The 12,085-nt window shown below is 37.6% G+C and overlaps 1 protein-coding gene across 1 annotated transcript in view; it reads right to left on the bottom strand.

Moving 5' to 3' along the window:
• RNF17 (ring finger protein 17) overlaps nucleotides 1-12,085 on the bottom strand; it is a 51,931-nt gene that overhangs the window by 23,397 nt on the left and 16,449 nt on the right. Inside the window, exons 13-20 of the mRNA XM_059823185.1 lie at nucleotides 8,883-9,044; nucleotides 7,978-8,167; nucleotides 7,364-7,529; nucleotides 5,801-5,991; nucleotides 4,587-4,725; nucleotides 3,947-4,100; nucleotides 2,555-2,670; nucleotides 46-166 (exon numbers count right to left, since the gene is read on the bottom strand). Coding sequence (XP_059679168.1) covers nucleotides 46-166; nucleotides 2,555-2,670; nucleotides 3,947-4,100; nucleotides 4,587-4,725; nucleotides 5,801-5,991; nucleotides 7,364-7,529; nucleotides 7,978-8,167; nucleotides 8,883-9,044 — 1,239 coding nt within the window. The remainder of the gene's footprint in view (nucleotides 1-45; nucleotides 167-2,554; nucleotides 2,671-3,946; nucleotides 4,101-4,586; nucleotides 4,726-5,800; nucleotides 5,992-7,363; nucleotides 7,530-7,977; nucleotides 8,168-8,882; nucleotides 9,045-12,085) is intronic.

Here is a 12,085-nt window from a genome sequence, read left to right as displayed (position 1 = left end):
TTTAATAATATTTAAATATAAATTAATACACTCTTGATAACGTACCAACTACTGAACACAGCATAAGTTTATCCTCAGTCATTTCTTCAAATCTTTCCTTGGCTTCTCTGTTCCACTCATTTGCCCCTTTATAAGGCTCAATGCAAGCCAGCCTGCACCTGATTGCCTAAAGAATAACTCAAGTTATGTATCTACCATCACATATCAAGACCATCTCTTTACAGCCAAATCACAGCCTTTGCTTTGCACCCATGATAGCATGACCTTGGCTTCTGGTTCCACATTACCATTATTTGATTTGATTTAAGATGATTCCCCCCTCCCTGCCAGCAGCTGAGCATGAACCTCAAATTCAGATACATTCTTACTGAAACAGAAAGAGCTTACTTCTCCTTGGCTCCCTTTATGGTTAGGCATAGAACTGGCTGCAGAGATCAGGAAAGATTACTGCAGAGAGGCGATAAAGAAAGCCTTCATCCTTTTTTGCTTATCATGATGTAATAACCCATACTCAAAGTATCTAAGATTAACATGACTGTATCATTGTAGAAGTCTGAAGGACTAAACACAGAGACACCAGAGTACCACAGCACCTATGCCAGAAAATTCCTGCCAGACTTTTTGAAAGGTATTAATTAGGAGACATAAAAAAAGAGACACACAGGAAATCAGGTGAGATGAAGTACTTTGATTAAAAGAATTTTTGTTTAGTGTCTTCATTGCAAACTTTGGCGTCTACGCTATGGCTCAATTTTAAAGTAACTGTGAATGTTATTCTTTCCTCCTTCTTGTTTATTGCACCAAAAGAAAGAAGAGTAACACAGGCGGGGGAAAAGGGAGAGAAAGGAACTAAAGACAATAGAAATAAGAATGTTTTGTGCAGCTATTCTTAGAATACAGGCAGTCAGGAATATGAAAACAAGACTGACTGACAGGTTAAATAACCATTAAAAGAAAGGGCTGTGGATGACAAATCCAACCCTACATTTAAGCATTGCTCATTCTAGTCTTGGCCAAGATTTCTGTACCACCCAAGTCCATTAAAATGCCTGAAAACTATATTAATGGGCTGAAAAAAGTCTGACTTCTCTTGTAACAGCCTAATTCGAATCTCTTGAACAACCAACTTACATCTGAGGCAATGCAGTATGTGATCATGTGTGGAGACTTACCAACGCCTACATGCAACAGGATAGACCTGCACCAGCAGCCTCACTTCTGATACTCTTACTTTCTGAATGCTTGATTCTGCAATCTTGTGTTCATTCATGTTTCAAAGAATTTTAAATCCTTAAAAATTAGTTATTTTTAAACAGAAAAGATTTGAAACCATAGCAACAGATAAGCAGACTCAAACCTGCTGATCTATTACTTGCATTAAAACTAACAGCAACAGAAGTTATTTCTTACACAAACTTCAAGTGTAAACACCTTGCCAGAGTGTTTCACCATAACCTATATATAGCATAAGAATGCTGAAATTTGAAAATAACTGATGAGTTCAAGTTTTTTTAGACCATTCTCTAGTGGTCATATACCCATCTGTTTCCGTAACTCTTCAGCCCCTTCTCCTTTATTTTCAAAGTGAGGAGGCCTAGTAGTACGTGCTCAAGAGCTGACAAACTCTTAACAGGTTTTTCTGATGATTTATATTTGGTCAATAACAAGCATTAGTTGGAATGATGACATAACACACATCAAAAATCTTAACACCCTTATTCATTAGCCGCTCTGATCTGAAGCATTAAGACATTGCAACTGCAAGAATGTTTTGCCATTTTCAGAATGTTTCCTCTCCCTTACTGTCAAAAAAGGCTCAATTATATTGGCTGAAACTTTCCCTAGAAACATCTGCTCAAAATATAAACAATTAAATCCTATTTTCAGTAAAAAATGCTGGCCAACCTTAGTTACAACAATCACTACTTCTGGTGCCTACTACTGGTTAAAAAACCCCTAGCAACACATGAAGTTTTAAAGTTTAGCATAATTATGGTTGGCAACCAGAACTATCAAATGAACAGCTGAAGAAAAAGTATTATGTTCTGTTTATGTGCCACTTTTATTTTGACAGAAATACTTTGCCATTTCCTTTCCCGCTCAATTTTTCTCCTTGTCAGAAGGGGGAAACCTCTACAATACCTGAAGTTAGGTAAACACCAAACTTTAAATGCCATAAACCAAACAAAACCGTAATTTTTTAAAAAGACCATTATTAGATCATCATTTGAAAATGAAGGAATGTAAAAATGAATTCATCTTACTATGGAATAAAAGAAGGTATTTGAATTAAACACACACACACACAATGTATATACACCTCCTCACTGCAAGGTAACATTAGATTTCATTTAAAACTGAATGATATAAAAAAAATTAAAAGTTTTCAATGTGCACCCAAAACATATTTAATAAGTCACATCATAAACCAATGCGAAAAGGAACTTGCTTAACATTTTATTTACTTCAGAACGTTAACAACCCTCTCTTTCCCCTCCCATCCACTGAGATTCTATTAATTTCGAGTATTTAATCCAGGCAAGCACTGATTTACCTTTTCTGGAAAGCTCAGAAACTCTTTTTTTACTCTGCGTATGTCTTTAAGAGTTAAGTTAGCAATGTTGCCAAAGTCAACGTATTTTACCGTAACTTCTTGACGATTTGGCAGCCCTTCAAGAAAAACAACTCAAGTTATTAAAACAAAAAATGAGTATCTGATACAGGTTAAAGCACCAGAATTTCAGAGCAAAATCCACATTTACACCATATAATCATAAAATACCACATTTTCAAATGTTCTATAACCCAGTTCAAAAACTGTATTCTTTAAGAGCCAGGTCTTTCAGGTTCCTGAAATGACAGAGTTTGCATTTTGGTCCCCTTCCATCTCATCACTTTATGAGACACTGGCACATTAAATACATGCCAAGTAGACATGTCCGCATACAGGAATGCTACGCTGCCCATAAAGGCGAGGTCAGCACATGTACATCCCCCATCCCCTTTGGCATTACTATGGGGAATTATTAACCCACACTAGTTACACTCAGAGGTTGGCTGTAATAGACACATCTATAGAGCGAACTGTAATAGTAAGTGAAACATCAATTAAAATAATTATATAACAGAATTTCAATAATATATAGAAAATTAAGTACACTGCTTCACAGAATCACAGAATCATTAAGGTTGGAAACGACCTGTAAGATCATCAAGTCCAACCATCAACCCAATACCACCATGCCCGCTAAACCATGTCCTGCAGTGCCACATCTACACGTTTTTTGAACATCTCCAGTGATGGAGACTCTACCACCTCCCTAGGCAGCTCATTCCAATGCTTGACCACTCTCTCAGTAAAGAAATTTTTCCTGATATCCAGCCTAAACCTCCCCCAGAGTAACCTGAGGCCATTTCCTCTTGTCCTATCACTAGTCTCTTGGGAGAAGTGACCAACACCCACCTCTCTACAACCTCCTTTCAGGTAGTTGTAGAGAGCGATAAGGTCTCCCCTCAGCCTCCTCTTCTCCAGACTGAACAACCCCAGTTCCCTCAGCCGCTCCTCATCAGACTTGTGCTCCAGACCCCTCACCAGCTTCGTTGCCCTTCTCTGGACACACTCCAGCACCTCAATGTCCTTCTTGTAGTGAGGGGCCCAAAACTGAACACAGTATTCGAGGTGCGGCCTCACCAGCACCAAGTACAGGGGCACAATCACTTCCCTACTCCTGCTTCATTTAAAAAAAAAAAAAAGTATAAACCACTCCATTAATAAAGAATTTAACATGGATTAGTACTACTGACTTTTTGAACGTACCTGTTAGTGTAAGACTGACTAGTAAAAATAATGGTGGTTTGTTACTATTCATATCCAGTGTGTGACTCTGATCTAGTACCACACGTGATTTTGCAACCTAGCTTTAGAGTGAAAGAATCAAGACCTCACCTATGATCTGTGCTCTGTACCAATTCCCATCCTTCTGTTTGGCAATACAGGCTTGGCCTTCAACTGGGCAGAGAATTTCCAAGTTTTTCCCATGCTCATGTTTATATACCTCCTGTATTTTCTTTGGAAGAGCTAAATAATCCAGGCTATCTCTCTAAAATAAGAAAAACAAAACAGACATACACAACAGATGTTCTTATTTTTTTTTTAAATGGCATTTTTGCTCTTTCAAGGGACATTTTTTCTAGTAGCGTACTTCCTAGTCTTCCCCCAACCCCAAATTAAACAATGGTTATGAACACTTGAAGTGAATTAAAGAGCCTAACAATTGTTGAATATTGCCCTGTTCAACACCACTCTAAACAGTAAAACACTACATACCCATGTAGGAATTAACCATGTAGCAAAACTGACAAAAAAATGTTAACTTTCTGGAATTCTAAGAATTCCTGGAATGAATCTAGGATTAATCTAGGATTGTAGGAATTAATCTAACCTATTGATTCTAGAAATCCTAAAACTGTTAACAAGTGACAGAAGTTAATGGGAATTGTAGCTTATTTAATATGGACTACAAGTAGCTCAACATTAAAATGTTTGTGCAGAGTTTTATTTAAATAGACCTTTTTTCTAAACTTACCAACTGGAGATAGAAATCACTTGGACTATTAATGTGACAAACTACAACATACACTTCTTCTCCTTCTTGTGGAATCTTAGGTGGACTATACTGCAAGACGGTATTATTTTCTAACTGACTGGGAAGCTGTGATCTAAACCTAAGGTAAACAAAAGGAAATTTTTAAAAAAATCTGTCAAAATTAAGTGAGAAGGAACCCTTTTCTATTCAAATGTCAAGTTTCCCATGAAAAACGCAGAATGGTCTTATAAAAATAACTTGATTCATGTTTGTATGAATAGCTTTAACTTTCCTTCTTGCAGTTGGTGCAGCCAATTCTCTCTAATGCTTCTCCCATCACAAATGTAACATGTGAAGAATGATATATGGCAGCTGGATCCTAAAAAGATTTTGTTATTTGGGATGCAGTAGTGTACATTTTAATTGTTAAAAAAATAAAAGTAAAAGGCTAGAATCCACTACATTGACAAAACCATTTTCTTTTAGATTTCCTTTTTCCTCCTTATGAGAAAAAGCAATTACCTGAGGAACACAGATGCAGTAAAAAATTATCTCCCACAGTTCTCACCACCGTAAGTAGTATGCTCAAATATAAACAATGACCTTTCTCTGTGTGCAGCAAAATGAACTATAATTTCCTACAGATTTGCAAGCCGTATCCTTGTACCCAAACACCAAAACACTCATGTTCTCTTATCTCCTGCCTCTTCCGCTGCTCCCTCCAAAGCAGCTCTCCTATGTCCTAATGCCAACATCGAGCTCTCCCTTACGTCTTATCATTGTTCCTCCTATTCGTTGTGCTGTATGTATCACGTCACATGGCTGGTTCAGATGTGCTGACTAGCCTGTCACTGCCCACCAGACAAATCAAACAGATAAAAGGCTGATTTCTGTATGGTTTTCTGTCCGTGGCAGACACTAAGGGCTTCTCCTTTCATCCCCGTTATTCAAACTTGTACAGAAATTTAAATTTTGCCATTTCCTGAAATAAATTTCATTATCCAAAGAAAGCCCTGACTCGTGCAAATGAGTATGCCACAGTGCTTATTAGTGAAGGTGAAAAAAGGAAATCAGCAGATATTGCTGACTGTTAATACATCACACATTAATATATCAAACACTGCAAAACCAACTTGCTTGGTAAACTTCACTTTTTAAGTATTCTGCTGTTATCATTTATGGTATAAGAACATAAACTAAAGGAAAACACATACCTTGCTAAGTCTAAAAAAACTAATGCATCCTTGAGAGATACTGGCATGTTATTGCTTATTTTATTAAATGGAGGTTTTTTCAAATCCACAATGAGAACACCATCCTCTTCTCTAAATATGGTCATTTGAACAACTTTATTATTTACCATTCCTAAAAATTTTGCCTTTGCTTCCTCTCCCCAACCTTCACTCTGTGTTAAGAAGAAGAAGAAAGAAAAATGGAAAGAAAAATTACTGCAGATGTGAAAGAATGTTAAAATAAAAAATACAAATAGTAATTAAAAATAAAATAAAATAAAATAGAAGCAAGGAAGGGAGCACAGATGCATCCGAACAGGTGAAATACTGAACACATTGTTATACTGTCTAGTCCATAGACAGCACTAAACAGTATTCTCCTATGATGGATTTGTAAGTGTTTTTAACTGTATAAAACTGAGTCAGATCAAAGGGCTGCAGTTTCCACCACGTTTCTTTTTAAGATTCAAGATTTCATCCCCTCTGATTCTTCTGATAGATAAACCAGCACTGTCATATGCTGTTTCATCTCATGACTTACATTTCTGCTTTCCCAATTAGTTTGAAAGTTTATTCTTATTTTTTTGTGTCCTTATACAAATGTACAACACAGTTTGGTCAATTTACACATTCCTCCTCTCCACAACATCCTTCTTGACGTTTATCTACCTTGAAAAAGCCTGCCTGAATTTATTTCTTTTGGATCAAGTTAATGCATTTCTCATTTGATACTGCAAATCTGTGCTTTTTAGGTGTGAAAAAAATGAAAGCATATAAAAGGAAGGCATTTTACCCACACCTGTGAAAATTGTTCCAGATCTTTCCTATTTAAAGCTATTTCAGACAATGTCAGACTGGTAAAAAAACCCAAACCAACCAGCAGTTATACTGTCAGAAATGCACAGCTGCATTGCATATAGTTAATTCCCATGTGAGTGTTGCAAAAATAAAGAAAGCCTAGTAAATAAGTGAATATTGAAGTGAATAGTGCTGCAATGTATGTCCTTTTTCTAAGGAAATAAAGGCTGACAGTACTTTATTTGTTGTTATACTGAAAGAGAACAAGTAACACTTTCCAGTACGTGGCAAAAAAATTTAAGTAACAGAGGACAATCCCTGAAAAGACTCTCTTAAAAATTCTGAAGCCATCTGTTTGGATGATTTTTCAAAGTTACCACTTGCATAAAGTTATCAGACAGCCATGAAATGAGAATATCAGTTCCGTAATTTGTCCTTAGACAAAAGAATGTGTCTAGAGTAAGAATAGTGAGATTTAAACCTGACATATGTATTTGTAAACCCAGACGCTTTTTAAGACAGACTGCTATAAGCTCTTGTTTCCTTTCCAACGATAGCAATGCAACCCATCTTTTTACAAGAGGATTTAACTTTTTTTAAAAAATAAAATATACCCTGTACTCCTCTCGAGTTTCCCTTCTGTTTATACTGGAATAAGATCATTGTAAATTATATATTTAAGTTCTTTAATATAAATCTTATGAAGAAAAAAAATCTCCTGAAACAGTACAAACAGCTTTTACTTACTGCATTTTTGGGAACAACATCCTTCAATGAACACTGTACTGCTAAAGGAGGAACAGCTGCAAGTTCTGCCTCAATATGCTGATCAGGCTTCCTTACAAACAAACAAACGTCATCTGTTTCAATAGTTTGCAGAGTAGCAGGTTCAGACCTTTCAGTGGGAACATATCTATTGTCAATGGGAATAAAAGCAGTACCAGCTTAAAAGAAAAGCAAAAAAACCCCTAACACCAAAAAAACCCCCAAACCAAACCTCAGACTTAGAATAAAGGTCATTATTGCAGTAATTGGCATAATGTCATGTCATTGAAACAAAACTAGAAAGTCTTAATGAAATGCATTTTTTTTTTTTTTTAAAAACATTGAGGACTCATGTTCTCTTTTGCAATGCAAGTCTAAGTTCAACATTTTAACGTGTGAAGGCTTGTACACTTGTGTACTTACATACACTGCCACTTCTGCAAGAAATACGTACGTACAGACCATTAGTGTCATTTGGATATCTGGTTATCTGCTGTGTGAAGCTGATGGAGGACTTGTTTCTTAGTAGAGATCCTCTTGAGTAACAATGGTCAAGGACAACAATTGCAGACAAAAACCTCTCTCTGTAAACATACCCTGAGGAAATTAGAACTACAGAACTCCCAAAATCAATCAGGAATACTTCTAGCAGTGCAATATCACAAACTTTGTATCTTATTGGACCACAAGGCTTCCTCTCACTTTTACTTTTTAGGGGAATTAGTTCAGTGATAGTTCCACGGCACCACATTCCAGTTTCCTTACTCTTAATAAAAGTTCTAGCACCTATACAGAAGTAAGTAAAAAAAGAAAAACTAGGTTCAGTATTTGTAGGTACTTCACACTGGAAATATTATTACAGTTCTGCATAATGTTCCATTGTTGCCTATCTTCCACACAGGCAGTAAGAGTGCTACCGCTAAAATGAAGACACAAAGACATTAAAAACCTTGTCTCAATAGCCACCAGACGTCTTCTCCCCATGTTCATTTACACAACGTCTGTAAGGCTAGGAGGTGTTTGGCTTGTATTAAGAAGTAATTTCTGCCAAACTTCCTATACCTCTTAGTAAAGTGGCAAAACACCACTGAACTTGAGGGCTATTACATATTTTCTTATCAGTTTTCTAAACACCTTCTAGAAGTGAGTAACATTGTCAATGTGTGGGCTAGAAAATAATTTTAATGATTTAGCAATGCATCGCCTTTCAACTGCTAGTTTCTCTAAGCACTCAATTTGTTGAGGCTGAGAAGAACTGCAGTCTTTTTCACTTCTACCATTTTCGTTTATGATTTTAAAAAAGTCTACTTTACTGAACAATGTGTACAATGTTTCCCCAAAAGCATTAATTGTAGATTCCAGAACATATAAGCACTGCTTTACTATGTAAAAGGGGGGGGGGAAGGGAGGAGAAAAAAAAAAAAAGAGTATTATACTAAGGAAGACATACTGCAAGATAGTATTTTAAGCTAATGTAGACCTTTAGAAATTAATAATGTACCTAGTTCCAGAACATCTGAAGGCAAGAGATACGAACTCTTATTACAACAAAAGTTTTTCAATTTCTTTGCCAAAGCCCCTGCTTCTTTCTTCTGTGAATATCTCCGAATATAGAAGTGGCATGGATTTATAACATGGCTTACAAACACTAGTTCTGTCAAACCTGAGTAGGACATAAAACAGATTATCAAACACTTTCTAAATGACTCCAACCGATATTATTAGACATGTGGTTAGGTTTATGTTGCATTAATCATTATAACATTACCTCAAATAGCTCTTAATCTGACAAGTCTGCTCACACTTGTTTCAAACTAGTTACCACGTTTGCTTTCTGATTAAATCCGCTCTTTTGAACTACCTCCCTTAAGCTACTCTGCAAAACAAAAGGCTGTCTCATTGCTTACAAAGTGGTCTACATACTGAATGTCCGATACTTCAGTAAACAATTCCATGTTACAAGTTATTAAGAAAGAGCTTTAAAACCTGGATTACACGGAATACTCTCCACAGTACATCTTAATACTTATTTCTAACAGCCTATTTGTGTGATACCAAATTCCTTACATAAATTACCATAAGCTTTCTGTTCCATTCTTTAACAAATGTCCCAAAAGCCTGACCTAGAAAGATATATAATGATTTCCTGGAAAAGGAGACATCCACAGCAGGTAAAAATGCAAGATGACTGGGCTGCGCCAAAATACGATGTGCTGCCTGAATGTGTGGAATAATTGCTGGAGGTAACTTAGAAATTAAATTTAGATTAAAGGTGCAGCATTGAAGAAATCTTCAGGGTGGAGTGTGGCGAATATGCAAGGAATCCTTCCCACAGAAGTTCCCTAAGCAACCTTAGATGATGGCAACATCAGGGGAGCTTGGTGTGCTGACTCTAAGAGAAACTGCACAGAGGGCGGAACGGAGTGAAGACACCATGGCCAGGCTCTGTGATAGGATGGGAACTGGAAGGTACTATGGAACTGACCAGTTGCATATTTACTACCCTGAGCTGCATATTTACCACCCTGAGCCAACAGTCTGTCATTTTTGACAAAATACTATCCTTTGGGTGAACTTTGCTCATAATCTCATTATAGTAATAAAAAACACACCTCCAAGGTGCAACCACCCCTCACCGAGCTTGCGCTCTAGATTTTTCTGTCTATACCTTTAAAAACAGAACGAGAAGCTTCTACACCAATTACAATAGAGGTATATATGACTAGAGTCACTTAAGCTCCACCTGTAAGGACAAACAATATAAAAATGGCTTAAAAGAGGAGGGATGCCAGGGAAGATACCACCGCAGACCACCTCTGACACCTGGGATCAGTCAATGGGCTGAGCCTCTCTTCCCCCCCAAGCAGGACACCTTTGGGTAAGATTTGAACACTTGGCTATACCGAGTGCCTCCCTGGGAGACTTAGAAGTCTCTACAGAGTTGCTTTGTAACTTAATGCATTTGTAGCCAGGCTATATTACTCATATTCTCAGTATTTGCACATGCTTTGCAGGCAGTAATTTTATCACCGGCAATCCCAAAGAACTTGTGTTATCTGTTGCTTCAATAAACGGCACTATTCACTAATCTAGCCGTGAGATTTCTCATTGAACGCCACCAAATCCCTTAAGTGTGGCTGTGCTAGTTCATGGAATGCGACTAGACCGAAAGTGTATGGTGTTATGAGTGCATCCGTAATAGTGAGAGTTCAATACATTGAACGCGTCCGGACTTGTAACACAGAGAACTGGGCATCACTCAGAATCTAAGCCTAGCCGCCCCCAGCCCCTCTGATATCTGAGGACAAGCCAGAATGCAAGGGGGTTTATTTTCTGCCAAATTGCCTTGCCCTTTAACATGACAGAATGTAAGTAGGTAATTCAGAGTTTGTATTCCCTCTATTTAACAGAGAAATAGGAAGCTTCTAGAAAGCACATTAGAGAGATTAAAGACTCCTACCTCTAAGAACTGCTATGCTAAGCACTCTGCATAGTAGTTCAGTGACAATGCATGAAGATCAAGGAATGGCCTAAAGCTAGCCAAGAGATGATTCTATATAAGACAGCACTGCTGACTAAGCATCCAAAACCTTTGTCCTGCAGGTACCTCCCTTGATTTGGGATCCAAAATGCAGCATTCTCTTCCTGAAGCTACTCACCAAAAGTGGTGGATGGGTCAGAAGGTTTTAGAATCCCAGCAACTCAGTTTCTGCAAGACTATTTTACACCACAAAACTTCCTGCAAAGAGTGGATAGCATCATCTAGATCTAATGCCACCTGCCTGACTGATCAGGACACAGCAAACGGATTTGCAGCATCCTAGAGCACTGACATCTCTGTGCCCATCTCTGAACTACAACTGATCATGGGCAAAAGATGGTACAAAGAATCTGGCATTTGAAACATTCTGAGCACGTATGCAGGATTGTGCTTGGAAGTTTAGGAAATGCAGCGTCCAGAACAGATGCAAGATTACTCTTGGGCATTTCCAGTGGAAAAGGTGGTATCTGAGTAAAAAGTCTGAATGACTTAAAAGATTTCAGCTGTAGGTACACTAACTCTTCTGCATCACCCTTGGTCACAATCTCCAATGATGTGATGAGTCAGCTAGCTTATCTTAAGTAGACCAGGAAAAGCATGTATTAACAACTTCACTAGATCAGTGGAGGCTGATATCTCCAGTCAAAAACAATAACAGGAGCTGGGCCTGTTCTGGATCACTAGGGCCAGATGGATCCAGAAGAGATGTCTAAGCTGTTTGAGAATGTTGCTTAAACTAAATGCAAACAAAAAATCCCAACAAACCACAGCCGCCTGAAAAGGATTTGAAAATTTTATCAAATATTATTCGTCTGATAACTAACCCTACTAGCAGGAGAGAATGAAAAACTTGTTGTATCAAACTTCAAATTATGCTTCCCATAATCCAGAAAGAGCCAGTACTGCAACAAATACATATTTTAGCATACTACTCATAAAAACAACCACATCAAGTAACTCTATGCTCATTTCATCTCGTAAGCTCTTGTTCTCCTAGCGTAGACATGAGATACTCAAACTTAAGTGTCTGGAAAGGCTCAAACATCACACAACTGTGATAGTTGTGAGGTGTTTCTCTCTCCATGCAAATTCTTTGGTGTTAGGGACTTAAAATGCTCAAATTCCCTAATACTCTGTCCAGTCGCATTAAGAGCAGCCAGTGA

Source organism: Gavia stellata, chromosome 1 (assembly GCF_030936135.1).
Source record: "Gavia stellata isolate bGavSte3 chromosome 1, bGavSte3.hap2, whole genome shotgun sequence".
NCBI classification, from domain to species: domain Eukaryota; kingdom Metazoa; phylum Chordata; class Aves; order Gaviiformes; family Gaviidae; genus Gavia; species Gavia stellata.
Note: the sequence above shows the minus strand (reverse complement) of the source record. Positions and strands in the feature narration are given on the sequence as shown.